Source organism: Alosa sapidissima, chromosome 11, assembly GCF_018492685.1.
Source record: "Alosa sapidissima isolate fAloSap1 chromosome 11, fAloSap1.pri, whole genome shotgun sequence".
NCBI classification, from domain to species: domain Eukaryota; kingdom Metazoa; phylum Chordata; class Actinopteri; order Clupeiformes; family Clupeidae; genus Alosa; species Alosa sapidissima.
In genome coordinates, this window is record NC_055967.1 from 1120806 (window position 1) to 1138097 (window position 17292).

At 40.4% G+C, this 17292-nt stretch overlaps 1 protein-coding gene across 5 annotated transcripts in view; it reads left to right on the top strand.

The window, feature by feature from the left end:
* kitlga (kit ligand a) overlaps window positions 1-7324 on the top strand; it is a 111139-nt gene extending 103815 nt beyond the window's left edge. For 2 of the 5 annotated variants that reach the window (XM_042108867.1, XM_042108869.1), the window contains 7 exons: window positions 709-864; window positions 1105-1285; window positions 3463-3513; window positions 4674-4771; window positions 4873-4985; window positions 6206-6272; window positions 6378-7324. In XM_042108867.1, the coding sequence (XP_041964801.1) occupies window positions 709-864; window positions 1105-1285; window positions 3463-3513; window positions 4674-4771; window positions 4873-4985; window positions 6206-6245 (639 nt within the window). In that variant the 3' untranslated portion in view covers window positions 6246-6272; window positions 6378-7324. The remainder of the gene's footprint in view (window positions 1-708; window positions 865-1104; window positions 1286-3462; window positions 3514-4673; window positions 4772-4872; window positions 4986-6205; window positions 6273-6377) is intronic. The other 3 variants (XM_042108871.1, XM_042108872.1, XM_042108868.1) reach the window with 3 other exon arrangements.
* The last annotated feature ends 9968 nt before the right edge of the window (window positions 7325-17292 follow it).

Sequence of the window (17292 nt, forward strand, 5' to 3'; positions counted from 1 at the left end):
CTGGCAAATGCAACCTAGAACAATATTTATAGGAATAACGCTCTACTGGGCAATGGCCACTATAGGAAGTACAGTGCAACCGGAGAGTTTTCAGACCCTTTCAAGTTTTACATATTTTTGTTATTTTTCAGACTCCTCTTAAAGTGGATTCAATTATTTTTGTTTCTCAACACATGACAAAAAAGCAGGTGTTTGGAGTGTTTCATAAATTTATAACAAATAAAAGACTGAAATATTCCATTTACATAAGTATTCAGACCCTTTGTTATGATGCTTGCAATTGAGCTCTGGTGCATCCTACTTCTATCAGTGGTCCTACAACTTGATTAGAGTCCACCTGTGCCTAAATGAATTCACTGGACAATAGGAGAGTCACACATCTCTTTATATAAGGTCTCACAGTTGATGGTGTATGTCGGAGTGAAAACCAAGCCACAAGGGTCGAGAGAATTGTCCGTAGACCTGCGAGACAGGGTTTTGTGAACACACAGATCTGGGGAAGGATACAATGTTCTGCATTTCTCCTTTTTAAGATGAGTCTGAAACAAAATATGGAAAAATTAAAAGGGTCTGAAAAGTTTCCAGTTTCACTGTAGGAATACAAATGATTATTGCCTATTCTAGGTATTCTGTTTTTGTGTAAATATATATTCCATGATGCATATATTTGATTTACAAACGTGCCTTACATTGTGCTAATTCACACAGAGTGGTTTGTGCTGGGTGAGACTAAATGTATTTCACTTGGAAGAAAGTTTAAAAGTCTTGGCCCGCAAATTTGGAAATATTTCTTCAAACAGAGACCATATAAACACATTTATACAGATCCTACGAGAGATGCGGTATCACATTGGCAATGTCTTGGTGAGTACTTCTAAGTGGCTACACATTTAGGATTCGGAGACAAAGGGCAAATAGTCGCTCTGACTAATGGATTCTCTCAACATCCTCATACTTGAACTCAGTTGGACTCTTAATTAGCAGAAAAAGTGTTATCACAATGTAACTACACTTAATTTAGTCAAGCTTATTAAGAGATTGGATTGATATATTCCTAGTTACAACGTAATATGTTAAAATGCTGTCCTGTCCATTTCTCTGAAGGATGATACAATGCTGGAATTTCAGTGCCACTACAGGGAAGAAAAGTGGCCGACAGGGGATTATTTTGATTTTGTTGAATATTTCTTTAAAATGGCAAATTCTTCCAGAGAAGATGAAGATTGTGAATCCCCACCCTGCCCAACATTAGAAGGTACCACAACAACTTCATATACCACAAAAGGTACTAATGCATCATTTCATTAGCCATTCACTTATTTTCCTTGATCAGTTGTGAAAGTTCATATAGTCATGGCCTGTGCCAAACACGTTTTAACTTGTTTAAGTCACTGATGTTAAACATCTTTTGTATGTGCTACAGTTATCTTGGTTCAGTAGTAAACACATGCATTGACATTTAAAGCACTAGCTTACAAAAGACCACATTTCTATCAGTCTTTTTTGCCCAATGAAAGAGAATGGAGACATTTTTCTGCATAGCCACAGCTCCAAAAGATATTTTCTGAATAATTAGGGCCTTTCCAAATACAAATCCTGCAAATTCTTATATTTCACCTGTACTTTGATGTAGGCTCAGAAGTAGTTGTAACATACTGTGGGCCAGATGTACATACATTTGCGAACATAGCGTTATCAGCGCCAAAAAACGCAGATATCGAAAGCTGTGGTACGTGGTATTTATCAAAATTTCACTTCATCTGGTAATCTGCGCCTTTCTCCGCCTTTCTCCACCCCCTACCGTAAAACGTCCACAAATGAAGGGCATAACCTACATACAAGCGCAGTTGAATGAAGTTAACTGATGACAACATTAAAAAGAATCAAACGTTTAGCAATCATGAAATAATGCAATACATGATAAGATGTCAACAAGCAGGGAGATAATGAAGATCAGCAGTTCTACTCAAACTACTTATGCACGTAGTCGTAGGCTATGGAAGATTGGTCAAATCTAGCAAATTTAAGTGGATGACTTGAAAGTGAAAGTAAGACATTTGAAAGGCCAACGGAAGTTAAGATTGCTTTTGATATAGTACAAGACGCAAAACTGCTGCTCTAAATTGAATCTTGAATTTCCCCTGGGGATCAATAAAGTATCTATCTATTGTAGCGTTGTGAGGGGTTTTCTGAGTTCTGAGGCCATGTGGGCAATATTAGGACAAGAACAAACTGTGTTAACAGAAGATTGGAGCTTTTATTTTGCTACAATTCACTCTTTAGAGTAACTCAGGAAGGGTCAGAAAAATACTCAACCAAAACTTTTATAGCTCCGTCTCAACAACAGTTGACATTCATTTAAGTCCTCCAGATAAATCCAAACTCAAAAGTCCAAGGTCCAAAACTCAAGTTCCAGCTTTCCAGTCCACAAACGTATCTTTCTTGGAGCTGAGTTCCCAAGGCTTCCTCCGTGTGCTTCTTTGTCTTCCACCAAGCACACCTTTTGTTGGCCTCCCTTCTGCCTTGATGATTAATCCCAAACACCTGCACTCCTCCCATTGCATTATGGGAGATGTAGTTTCTACGAAGGCGGCCATCTTGGGACTTCCATGACCTCCTTCTACGGGAATGTACCGTCCGTCCACAACATGTCCCCTCGGAATGTCACACTATCTATCTATCTATCTATCTATCTATCTATCTATCTATCTATCTAAATAGCGATTCTGTTGTCGTTGAAAGGTTTTCTTATTGACGCATTTAACCGCAATTTGGATTAGCACCTACTTTTACAAGGCGGAAATATTTAGGCGCAGAATAGACGTGCGCTTTCACAGGCATTTTTGGTACATACCGCGGAATACTTCATTAGGCACTCTTTATGCTTCATCTCCCATCTCTTTACGTTAAACACCCACTTTCCCCTTGACCCTCCCATGCATGCATATGCATGACACGGAAAAGCGCAATTTGCTTTTTTTTTTTAACTCCAGCGACAGGCAGTCTGCGCCTTTACCTCAGTGTGGCCTGTTTGTACATACCTCGCCATGATTTTACGCGCACGTTGCGAAACAGTGGTCGCAAAAGCGTTAGTACATCTGGCCCTGTGAGCCTCCAGCTTGTCAAGGATGAGGAATATTATTTTGCATAGTGATTTTCTGGCTATTTGTATACTTGGCTTTAATAATAGTAGTGATTTTAAAGTGGCATTTTCCAACAAAGATCGAAAAAGGTAGAAATGAGCCAATGCTGTTAATATGGTTTTTTTTTTGCGGCTCAGTCCCCAGATGCTTCTAAGCACAGAATGACCTTTGTTAGAATTTGGTTCATTGTCTTCATAAGTGAGATGTACCAGCAAGCTGTGCCAGAGTTTTAAATGTCTTACATGGAGTCATTTTCTTAGGGCATTAACTTAACTCTCCTCTCTCTACCCCCACAACTATACTCTTTCATTTTTGTCAGCAGGATCTGTTAGTCCACCTTCTGCAGGAACAGGTCAACTAAAAGATAAAGGTATTAAACCAGTTCATTCACATAACATGAATAATTGGTAAATATGGGTTTATTGAATACTGAAATATTACATCAAAGGAGATCAACAAGAGGATCTTGGCACTGCTATCAAACTTTTAGCCCTTATTCCCAGGGTGTGATTTGTAAAAAAAAAACAGAAAAGGGGGGGCGGGGGGTTAATCATGAAAAACAAGCAATCAAAAGGCCTAATTCTTAACGGTAGGCCCTATTACATTTTGAACAGATGAACATTCATCTTTAATGCAAACTAAGAAGACATGAAACATTTAATTTCTGTGTAGGCCTATGCAATATGTATACAATGTATTTATTTGCATATGGATGTTCACGAATTCTGAGACTGCCAACAGTTGGCGTCAGTGGTATGTTAGTGCCAGCAATGTAGGCTATACAGTACGTGTCAGAAAACTCTCAACCTGCCTGTCACAACCTGCCTGTTATTACAGTGCATGAAAATGCACTGTTCTATTATCCGAAGTCTTCTTCTTATTACAGTGCATGAAAATGCACTGTACTGTTCTTCCTAGGCTTCTTTTTCTTCTAACGCAGCTAATGCAGCCTCAACCGTTTGATATGGATTAAATAAAAAATAAAGAGGTGGTTATATATTAAGAAATAGTGCTCCCACAGTGAAAGTTGTTGATAAGGTAGTTTTAAGAATGTTTGTAAATGTTTCAATATGATAGTCAGTGTAGTTGCAATGGTGTTTCAAGATGGAAAGATGAGAAAAGAAATGCATCTCTCCCTTCAGTGCTCTTGACAAAGTGCTAGTTTTGCCTGTACACTAGCGCCAGCTGTTGTTTGGCGTGAATTGCTTCTTTTGTAACTGGCTGCACCCCTGTTTTTGTGTCCCATTTACAGAATCATGGTTGTGTACCAACACACACACACAATGGATAGTTAGAGTAATGGAGATGTTGGTGGAATGTGATAAAAAGTGTATTGGCTTAAAGGCGGCTCTTAAGTGTTTTCCCCTGGAATGATGCCTATTAAGAACAATACAGTGCTACTTCTGTAGTTACTTCTATAATTGGTTATGTATAATTGGTTATGTAATGCCATAGATCTGTTTTAAGCAGCCAGAGCAATAGTTATTGCATGTTTCTTCCTCTTATCATGTACTTTATTTTTATACACAGAAAAGATTCCATGGGTCCTTCCAGAAAACATAGAAAAAAGCCTTCTGTCACTTCTACTCATTCCAGTCATTGCCATTTTGCTTCTATTTGCATGGAAGGTAAGGTCCTCTAATTTTCAATATTCTGTAGCAGAGTTGTCAGTGCGTGTTCTTTGATGTGACATTTTTAAGTCGTCATGAAATTATTACTTTATTGACAGATCAAATCTAGAAGACATGTTGCACTGACAGACAAAAAAGCATCATCACATGATGTCACCAAAGGAGTGGATGGCAGCTCACCCCAATTAGAAACTGAAGCCCTTGAGGAAAAGTAAGATATTTATACATTTAATTTTGACTATGCCAAATTCAACTGAATACATTAACCTTACACCTAAACGCTAATTTCTTACAACAGCATTACAATATCCACGTGATTATTTCAGCTGTTACGTACAATGGAGCATTAGGGCCACACATGAAGAAAATATATTTTTGCTATGGCGAAATTAAATTCGACATGTTGACAAAACTAGTTTGGAGAGAGAACGACCGCTTCAAAGTAGCTGCCACCGAATCGGACAGTCAGTCTCAGGGCTCTATGTCTTGCACTCAAGCGCAATTGACTTTGTACACTGGCGCTTGTAACATTCCTATTTTGCATCCAATGCACAGCGGGCTTTTCCCTCCTTAGACGCGCGTCGGTAAATTAGGGAATGAACTTGCACTCTCGGGGGTGGTTCAGCGAAAAGAGGAGGCGTGTTCCGGTGCAAACGTTCCCTGGTGCTATTTTGCAGTTTCCGAAAACAATTCCGCCACAGACCAGGAAAAACCTAGTCTAAAGTCAGTGGCGCGTTATTCAGATGCTACTTTAAGGGCGCATGCTTGGCAATAATGTAGCGGGTGCCAACCCAGGCTCATAATTTTTCAATTGCACAGTGAGATGGAGTACGTCTTGGGATAGAGAATTAGACGTGGGAGGGAGATGGTCTGCCGGCCCAGACAGATCTATCTCTCCCTCAGTGAGGAGGAATGTAGGCTTAAGCTACGCTTGACCCGTCAGGCTGTGATAGATGTCTGCCATCTCCTGGCAATGTTATTTAATCAAAAAAACACACAAACATGCAGTGTAATTGAACAAACATTCGGCATACTGAAGATGCGCTTCAGGTGTTTGGATAGGTCATGAGGCGCTTTACAGTACAGACCGCAAAAAGTTGCTGCATTCTTTGATGCATGTTGTGTTTTACACAACATTTTCATTAATCATGGATGTGATGATGAGGAAATATTAGAGGACTTAAGGACACGTGATGTTGAACTGCATGTGCCGATGCCATTTAAACCCAAATGCCCCCGCAGCAGCTGCATTTTTTGTGTGTGGCCCGCCGGCCAATTCTCAAGACCCAATGTGGCCCTTGAGTCAAAAAGTTTGGCCACCCTTGCACTAGAGTATGTGCTTTTGAACAGTGAAAGTTTAAGTGCAATATGCAAGATTTATGTACACATAGATCTCTTTGTAATTGAATATTTGTTTTTATTTTGTTACAGAAAATGTTTGAACGTCATTGAAATTACTGAGGAGGTATAATTCAGTCACAGAATCTTGGTATATATGGTAAGATTTAAGAAATATATCATATAAGGTATAGATAACAGTGTGTTGTGTTGTCTATTATGCATATTAACCCACACTTACGCTATACTAATTTAATAATTACAGATCATTGTCCAAAGGCAGATTGGGAGAGCAGTTGATGGTTACATTTTTAAGAATGTCATTCTGGACTCATTTCTGATCCTATAAATACTGCTGCTACAACACTGCAGGAGCATGTGTGTGCACTGCAAGCTGACATGACACAATTATCTACAGATTTGATCTTGACATATTCACTAAGCAGCCAAGTTTTTTCCCCTGACTGGATGATGTCATTTTTTTCTCTTGGAGGAATCTATGTAGTCACCTGAAAGATACTGAGAGAGTTATGGTTAAAAGCAAAGATGCTCATTATGTAAGCATTCATTTGGAAGACCTCAGAAGAAAATACTCTGGAAGGGCTACAATCATTTTTTTCTTTAAGGAGTAAGTATAAATGACTACCTCCACATGCACTGGTCTTAATCGCCATCTTTAATGTAATACCTTATTTTAAACTGGGTTATGCATGGATAACAATGGAATATTGCTATGAAATATTGAAATATTTCATCTGTTCTGTGTATCATGTTGAATCACTAAGCAAGCAATGTGGATTTTATTTATTTGTTTGTCTAGACAATTTGCTGGTTATATGTGCATTTTTAATGGCAGTATGTGGTATTTGTAGTAGTAAAACTGCAAACTTGTGCCATGAACTTTTGATATATTTAATCAAAATCTACATCCATGTTCTCCTTGTGTTTCTCTAAATTACATGTACATTCTTCACTATGGTCCACGGTGGTGATTTTATGAAAGAAAAAAAATACACAAAAGGACTTTCTTGATTGAAAAATAGATGTGAGTGAAATCACTGTGTGCAGTGTGTGCACTGTGTGCAGTATAGTGTGATGAAATAAAGATGCATTCCTATTTACTATGTAAAATTAACTGATATAAATGAACAATGTGGATGTGGGAATATCAAGCAAGAATGATTAAAGTCATTACAATGCTATGACACTTTACAATAAATTGTATGTATGTCTCATTTACATATATACATATGTATTGTTTATTTAGTTCCACTATATTCTGTGAATACAGTAGATGTGTTGATCTTACTCATACATTCATTGACTTGTGTCTTTTACTTCCAATGATAGACAGTGCAGCTACTTTTGTATTTGCAAAGCAAGGGTTTGAAAATAAAAGTTATTGGTAGTCTACAAAGCACACATCAGAAACAGTCACCTAATCACCATAAATATCAAAATGATTAAGTAATATCAGGCATCCAACTTGCTGGCCTTTTATGGTTAGTCTTAAGATCAGATTTATGGTCTGCACCTATGTTGGACTGTTTGACATTAAGTCTTTGTAATTTATTACCCTGCGTGTTTAAATGTTTATGAAATCAGAATGCTTCTAGAGCCAAAATGATTATACTGTAGTCACAATGTACAATGGTTAATGAATCAGTGAAGAACAAATGAAAAGTTCAGATGCAAAACCCTCTAAATCCATCTGATCATTTGCATTGAGCATTTTCTATCAGGCTCCTGTAGGTTTTTGCCTACAAATCAATATTTCAGACCAGGAAAAAAGTGGTATTTAGCAGGTTTTGAAGCGGAAATATTTGATTATACTATGTGTGGAGAGCATTCACTCACCATCGTTATCTCATTTTTGACGGAGGTGGCGTTTAGAGGCTGAAGTTAGTGCAGCAGTAAGTGCTACTTCCATACAGTCAAGTGTCAGTTCTAGTCAGGTGGTAGAATTGGCATGTGGAGTTGTAGGTAGTTTTTTTGAAGGTAGAGAGGGACACATCTGCTCTGGTAGGAACTGGTAGTGCATTCCATCTACGGGGAACAACAGATGAGAAAAGTTTGGATTGCCCTAAGCTAGGTGGCAGAGCCAGACGTCGTCCATCTGAGGAGCGCCAGCATCCTCTTCTATGCTGTGGTATGCTGGGGGAGGAAGCACAAAGAAGAAGGATGCTGGGCGACTAGATAGACCGGTAAGGAAAGACAAGATGCTGATCAGTTTGTTCAGGGTCCTTTTGTCTGATATTGAAGTGATGCACTCCAGTTCGGCTCCCACGACAGAGTCAGCTTTCCTTACCGGCCTATCTAGTCGTCCAGCATCCTTCTTCTTTGTGCTTCCTCCCCAGCATAGCATAGAAGAGAACGCTGGCAACAATAGACTGGTAAAACATGCCAAGGAGCTTTCTGCAGACATTGAAGGACCGCAGCCTCCTCACAAAGTACACCCTGCTCTGCCCTTTCTTGTAGAGTGCTTCAGTATTAGGTTAGGCCAAAGGTTAAGAAAACAGATGAAGCGAGATTTCAGAGGCAAGTTAAGCGCAGGACCCTGCACCAGCAGCAGTTGTTGCTGCCGCAGCACCAGGAGCAAGCACCGCCGCTGGCACAGCATCAGGAGCAGCTGCACCAGCCGCCACCATCCCCAGCACAGCACCTGGAACATGCACAGGAAAGTGCACACTGCACATCTAGACAAGATGTTATCAACTGTCTTGAGGAGCTTGATAAGTACAGGATGAATGAGAACTTTCTGAGTGGTGATGATAACAGAGTGAAGTATTACACGGGACTTCTGCACTATATAATGTTTCAGACACTTCTACTCAGTCTCACGCCATATATGCCTCAAGGTAGGTTGAAGATCACCTTTCCAGCTTGTCCTGTTGACTCTAATGTGCCTCAGACTAGACCTGCCAATACAGCACCTAGGCGTTCTGTTTGAGGTGCACAGGACAACAGTCAGTGATGCCTTTCACCAGACTCTCAGTGTCATGGTACTCACGACTGTCTCCATTGGTGTACTGGCCAAGCAGAGAAAGTTTATTAGTCAGTATGCCACATCAGTTTGTGGAATCGTTCGGGAAAAATGTGGCCGCCATTGTGGACTGTTTTTTTTTTTTTTTCGAAAAACCCCTCAAATGTACATGCAAGGGCACAGACTTTTTCTCAGTATAAACACGCATACACCATGAAATACTAAATTGTGATTAAACGCCAGGGTGTAATTTCTTTCATATCCGAAGGGTGGGGAGGACGTAGTGACAAACATATAACAGAGCAAAGAGGTTTCCTCAGCAAACTGTTGCCAGGTGACTGCTGGCAGATAGGGGATTTAATATCAGGGAAAGTGTGGGCATGATGTGTGCTGAGGTTAAGATACCTACGTTCACAAGGGATCATGCACAGTTGGAGGCGAATGATGTGGAGGAGACTAGGGCCATAGCACATCTCAGGATTCATAGAGAGGGTGATTGGTGTCGTGTGGAACAAATTTAAATTCTTACACTCAACTGTACCTGTGAACATGCTTCTTAAAGGCGTGAGGGCGAAAACATAATGGCATTGGACAAGATTGTCACTGTTTCCTCCTTGCTGTTGCCTGTTAAAATAAATTCTTGAAACAACTTCATGTGGCTTAACAGTATTTATTGAGAACTGTAATATGGAAGTAGCCATTTGGGGAAAAAAATTTCCAAGGACATACAACATGAACAATATAAATAGAACAAATATACATTTAATCAGTGCAAAATTACAAAAACAGTGCAAAAGAACGTGACAAATGTGTCAAATATGTAAAGCTAAATCAGATTTTTATGTCAATAAAATATGTGACAGTTTAGCTAACCCTTCTAAATTTTGGCAAGTTATAAAATCACTGTCTTCAGGCTCTAGGGATACTGTGCTGCCAAATGTTTTGAGCTACCATGACATACCTAGTCATTCTCAATAGGTGGCAAGTGTAACTCGGTGAGCAACAGGGTAGGTTGTAGGGTGTAGGGGCCTACTATTCAAACATTATTACACGGCTCTTCATAATGGCTTAGAATGCACCATTCACTTAAATGGGCCATCCCAACATTTGGAGGTCTGATAATTCTGTATTACAGACCATTGTTATGTATTACAGAAAAATGGAAAATGGGTTTTGTGCAGCTGATTCTTTCATATCATTCCGCGAGTAGTTTGCTCTCAAAATAAATCAAGATGGCGCCTATATGCCTATGTAGATATGCTTGCATGGATTTTGTGAAGGTTTGCGAGAAATAGACACTGTACATTCTAAAAAGCCGTTATTGTTATCCCAAAACATGTCTGAAATGTTGTGTGAACCAATTATCTGACAAGCTAACTAACCTCCACTACCAGTTAACCTTTCTGTGCCCGACCATTCTAAATTCGTTGTAATTTTAACGATGACCAATCGTCTTACAGTGGGCATCGCTTTCAAATGACCACTTCAGTCGCGCATTATGAGGCGTGAAGCTGCGTGAAGCTTTAGTACCACTTTCAGCCACTGTGCGTCGCTCTGCCTGCCACCCCTACTGAAAAAGCAGGAGACTTGCCGAGAGTAATCCCAGCCTACGAATTCAATAACAAAATAAATCATGCATAATTAAACTTTACCTCGATTTAGGCTACTTGGGTATGTCTTAAGGCTTGACTACACGGTGGTAACGGAAATCGAAATCGAAATTTGCTGTCTACAATATTGTCAGTGTTGGGGGTAACGCAGCTACGCAAATCAAAACAGTGGTGTGATAATTGAGCCAGTAGAGAACTGTTCAGAATCAATCTGTAGCCTTGGGTAGGCTTCTGCAGAAAACAATGTTGTTGCCGATTTAATACTATCTTTACTTAACTTTATGTTAAATTCAGCATCTCTCATAATGTGATTGGATATGTTGCTGTCAATTCCCTACTTCATATACTAACCACCAATGAGAGCGTCTCTCGTATGAAAATTCCTGACACTTCCCACTTGAAGAATTAACGCAAGGCTTTGTCGGGTCTTCAGCCCCGAATGTTTAAAATGTATATAGCCCTGAATATCATTTTAAAAGTAGTCTGACAAAGCTTATTGTTTTGTGACACAGCTAAACACTGGTACCTCATAGAACGTCTATGAGGTGAACGCCTAGGTGGTCGCAACTCACAAAAGTAAGCAGATAGAAAGAACTCACGCAAATCTAGCCTACAACACGCAGACAGCTTTATGCGCAGGGGAGAGAGCGCGCGCGCGCACACTGTGCTTTATGATTGTTGCCTTCTGATGGTATCTTGCTAATTCACTGAACTGCATTAGGTGACACAAATGGTATTGCCTTTATCTTATAACTCCTTGTCTGAGCGACTACCAGGCCTATGGTTTTTAAAAGTCAGATGTTCCCTGACAAAGACATTCGAAAATTAAGAATGTTTATTGACTTGAAAAATACACTAATTTTTGCAAACTCCCTTCATTCAACCCTTGAAGACATCGCGGTCTGGTGCGCTATGTAGATCGTTTCTCGTACCATTTAATTTCTCAGAATTTAGGTCTACTAGGCCTACAATAACGTCATCACCAAATACATCTTTTATTTTTAGTTGATCAACCACAAAGAGTAAGAGTAGCATAGGCCTACTGTGCACAGTGCACTGACGACTGTAGCAGCCCAACGTAACCAGTTGTTGTAGATGAGAGGCAACCCCTTGTTTCAGATAGCCTGGACAACATGTTACCTGGGTGTTGCCTACATTATTAATTAATGGTAGCCTACAATAGTTAATTGATTCGCGTAACATATTAGTTGGCTCAAAGAGTAGGGAATCAGGATGGAGAGAGTCACGCGTGTGTTGCTCTTGCGGGATCGAATCCAGTTTAATGCTAGTTTTCAAAACATATATTTTTGACATGTCTTTTGTCCGAGTGGCTGTAATGTAGCCGAGCGCTCATGGCGTATAAAAAAAAGCGACTTTAAACCACCTAAAACAACTTGTTTGTGAATGTCTGACAACTGCTGCAGCGCATGCACGCGCAAGGAAACCAGTAGGTGGAAAAACCAGAAGGCATACAACACCGGAACGATTTTAAGGCTATTTCGCATAGGCTACTCAATGGTGCTATTTCACACGCATTATAGCGGCCCCCACTCACCGGGGTTAGTGGAAGGTGTTAATAGACGATTGGCGTAGCCTACAGTGGACTAGGGCTGTCAAAATTGCTCAAAAATGACGTTTGAATATCCCCTCTAAAATAAACACATGTATTCAAATATATATTGGAATATCTAGGCTATATTATTTGCGCATTATGTCAGTGATGCGCATCATGTCATCTGTTTTTAACTTTTTGTATGGTTATTGCTTGACAGGGGGGATCCCAAGCAGCTTTCAGCCATAAGGCATTTCCTAATTCACCTGACACTGATATTCAAAATGTTGAAACTATTTCGGCATAGCCTATAAGCAGTTTAATTAAATGTAATGTTAGTTCTAAACAAATGGGCTACTTAGTGAGGCTTGGCCTCACAGATGCGCTCGTGCCTTAAATGGCAATACAAATCTTCACGATAGGCCTATTAACTGACCGCCCGATTCACGTTGGCTGGGGGGCAGGGGGGGCCATCAGACATTTGTTCCCAAGGGTCTATGAATTGTTAACCCGGCCCTGCCCCCAACGAACGCAACTTTCCACCTCTGAGATAGCTGAAAAGAAGTCTAGAGGACTCCTAACGCACTAGACCTACTTACTGTAGGCTGCGCAAACCACAAGCCTGCATTCAAGGCAGGTCTTCTGTTGAAGAATTTTATATAAATCCTTCGCTAACAGTAATCCTCCTACCCCCGCTACCACAGCTGTGGATAGTGTGGCATGCTCACACTTTATGTCTCCTTCTTGCAAACTAGGCCTATAGCCCAACCATTTACATCTTCAAAAAATAACAACTTGCCAGATATGCCTTCATAAATTTGGGCTTCATTCAGCATTTTGTTCTTCCACTGGAAATGACTCTTCTACATTTGCTGCCTGCTGCATCCTTTCTGTTTGTATTGTTTAGAAAATGTTTGACGTCTTGAGTTAATGCATTAAACATTGTTTGCTGGTAACCAGCCACAAATAGCCTACAGATTCTTGCGTGCGTTCTCTCCAAAATGTGCCCGTTCTATAGGCTATCCAAGTGCATAATTCTGCGGCATAAAGCAGATGTATTTGTGTATTGTACAGAAAAATAAAAATAACCTGTCAAGCAGTCAATTGACTACATTGCAGTCAATAAGTAGTGCAAATTATGAAACCAAAACGTGGGTCATAGTTGTCTAAGCCTCTGCTGTGAGACCAAACCCATGAACAAAGACGCATTGATATCTGCAATAGTTTTTTTTTTTTGGGCGAAACAAGCTCACAGCCGAACAAGTCATACACAGGGAGAGGCAACTGGCATGTGATCTCCCCACGGGCCAATGGATGTACAAGTTTTCTCCTGTGCCTACGATATTTAATCCAGTGTTTTGTCAAGTTGCAAAATGCTATTCGTTTTGACGATTTTTTATGATAGTATGAAGTACTTTTTGTATAGGGTACTATCTTAATTGCTTTATACTCAATACTTGACCAATGGCTATTGCATCTGTCTATTGAAAGTGAGAATGTGGCATGTGATATACTGTGTAGGCTTCATAAAATAAAATAAACAGATTGCTAATGGCCTACAAGCTGATCTGGGGGGCGTTTCCCGTACAACTACGGAGGTTAGCTTTTTACTAACAGGATGCATCGTTCAACTAACCAACATGTAAGTTACGACTGTTTCCCAAAACTGTCGTACTTACATAGTACTGTAAGTTTGGACCATGATAGTTTCCAAACTGCAGTAGTCTGGACTAAGGTGGTTAATGACGTTTAGTAGCACGTGAACGGGCACCTGCACATACTTCTGTGGCGCATTGCGTTAAGGCCGGCAGATGACAGCCGCCGTTGCACAGCAGTTACCAGTCCCCTGTCCAAGAGTTCGAATCTGGGTTAAGACGTTGACAACAATATTGACATCGTTGTTTACTTAAGTTTATCTTTTGTGCAGATCATATTATCAAAATCAGAATCAGCCTTCTTGGCTTGGTTTGCGTAAACTAACTAGGACCCCCCCCCACCCCTCCCTCCATGAAAATCAAAGGCTACATATTCTCAGCTGACTCGTCAAAAAGTGCGCACCACCTTATCTGCAAGTGTGTGACTTTTACTTACGTGCACATGGCTGCAAATTGACTTTTAATTTATGTATTTTCTGCCTTGGGCATTTTAAAATATGGATGTATGGTGGTTAGAAGTGTAAATATCAATTAGAAACCTAAATATATTTATAATTATTAATTTGCAAACAAATAACTGGCGTCAGTGACGTCTTTGCCATGAAGATCCCTGGAACTATGCTTCTAGCATTCTACCACAGGTCGAGAGGTGTAGTTCGTTGCTACAATGGTTTTGGGAAACACTAACGTAGTGGAACGATGCATTGGACTATGTAAGTTCCAAATATGAATGTAATTCTGCGGCATAAAGCAGATGTATTTGTTTATTGTACAGAAAAATAAAAATGACATGTCAAGCAGTCAATTGACTACATTGCAGTCAAGAAGTAGGGCAAATTAATTTACAAAACCAAAACGTGGGTCATAGTTGTCTAAGCCTCTATTGCGTAGCCTGTTAAAAACGTCGCCAGATAGTATTAAATCGGCAACAACATTGTTTTCTGCAGAAGCCTACCCAAGGCTACAGATTAATTCTGAACAGTTATTTCTCTACTGGCTCAATTATCACACCACTGTTTTGATTTGGGTAGTTGCGTTAACCCCAACACTGACAATAATGTAGACAGCAAATTTCGATTTCAATTTTCGCTACCACCGTGTAGTCAAGCCTTAAGACATACCCAAGTAGCCTAAATCGAGGTAATGTTTAGTTATGCATGATTTATTTTGTTATTGAATTCGTAGGCTGGGATTACTCTCGGCAACAATTATGTTTAATGGTAGATCCTGCTTTTTCAGAAGGGACGGCAGGCAGAGCGATGTACAGTGGCAGAGCTACGCACAGTGGCTGAAAGTGGTACTAAAGCTTCACGCAGCTTCACGCCGCGTAATCAGACCCGGCGGCAGACACAAATTCACGGACGGGCATTACACCTTTCCAGGGGGGGCACTGGAACTTAAATTGATCACGGTATAAGCTTACACTTGACAAAACATTCCAATATGAAAATGTAGATGCAATTGTAAAATGGTGGAGCTCCTTTAAGAGAGCCCTGTGCGCAGGGATGAAGAGAGAGAAAGCGAGAGGGAATATGTGTGTTAGAACTGAGATGCGTGTGGAAGAAGACGTGCTGTTCACTGGAGCAAGTCATATTCAAAATAATGCAAAAATAAATCCGCAGATAAAACCAAAATCCTCGTTCATTTGCTAACCACTTTCAGATAGAGTGTTAGGGTTAGCCCCGAAGTTACGGATAACTTCGGCCCTGGGCCCACTTCCCCGATAACGACGGAGACACGCTCTTAAGAGGGTTTTCTACGATTCATCTTACGATCGTTCGTTTGATTTTTCCGACTGTTTCCCGAACATGCTCGTAGCGTGAACGCGCGTGCACTGCTCTTAAGATGCTCTTAAGGGGAGCTGTCCACGTTAATAGTTCTGAAATATCCTCTGATTTGACTGTGATGTCAGGTGACTGCACGTCACAGCTATAGGCCTACTATTTAAACTTCAGATCTACACATTAATTCACATCAATACGAAAATAGAAACACTTTGACATCTGCATGTAAGCATCCCAAGTAGGTTATATACCACACATAGACATAAATAATTGTAATTATTTTAAGATTAGATTGTTGCACCATGCAATATTTTTTTGCGGTGCCACTTAAGAACACGTTTGAAGATAAGAAAGCAGTCGAGTAAGAAAGAGAGGAAATGTGTAGGCTTAGATTTTGATGCAGTAGGCTACAGACTAAACCACATGTTGCTTTCTCTGCTTTTTACCTCATAGGCTAATAAAATATTCACTTAGCAAAGATAATGTCAAACTATTCTGGCAACGTCTCGTTTCATAACTTGATTGCATTTTTGTCATCACATTATTATGACCATTAAATGTAGGCTATTTTGCAGCTAAAATCTGATTCATCACAGGTAAACACAATAAAGAATGGGAAGTAAATTGGATTATGTATTATAAGTTGTAATTCCTCTGTATGTCCTGTTGGTGACCTCAGTGAGAAGTACTGTTAAGACGCTCTTAGCCGGTAACGAGTACTCTGGAGCACTCGTAGATCTACGAGTGTTTTCACGATGCTCTTAAGCTATGATGGTTTCGGGAAACAGTAGGCAAATCTTAAGACGTTCGTAAGAGGGACTTTAAGACGCTCTTAGGCTTAAGATGCTTTCGGGGAAGTGGGCCCTGGAGTGGTAAGCTCCCTGTTCTCCGACTAGGTCAGAAGAAAAAAAACTGTAAAGGTTAACGCTATCAAACAAACCCAGAAACTGCTAGGCATACTTTTACTAACTACCATATGAGATATAGCCTACCTGCGAGCCGATAAGCTATATTTGTCATCGGATGACAGGGGTTAGTGCAGAAGTGAAGTACACTGCGCCACGTAACCTCCTCTCCATTTAGGTGATGGGCTTACCTAATGTTCCTGATTGATTAGCTACGGAATAATACAGATTTTACAAGTTTTATTTGCTACTTGCTAGATTGACAAACGTATAGGCTAGGCCTACATTTAATAAGTGTTCAAAATCAATCTATGGGATTGGGGTTGGTTGGAGCAGCCAAGCTCGTCCAGGGCGGGCACAGATGACTTCCAGGACGGGCCTGGCCCCCCAAAGCCCCCCCATGCCGCCGGGACTGCGCGTAATGCGCGAATGAAGTGGTCATTTGAAAGCGATGCCCACTGTAGGCTACTCTTAGTAAGGGAAAATGACAACTCCTGAACAGATTCTGGAGCTGAGCGCTCTAGAATCTTTGACTAACAGTCTAAGAGTGAGTGAGTCTTCTTTGCTATGGATGACGTTATTACTCATGCACGAGCTTGACTGAAGTGACCACCTTGATTGGCTGATGATTGTAACACGGGAATGATTCCAAACACCTCCCTTACGATGAGTGGCAGGTGACAGGTCTGAG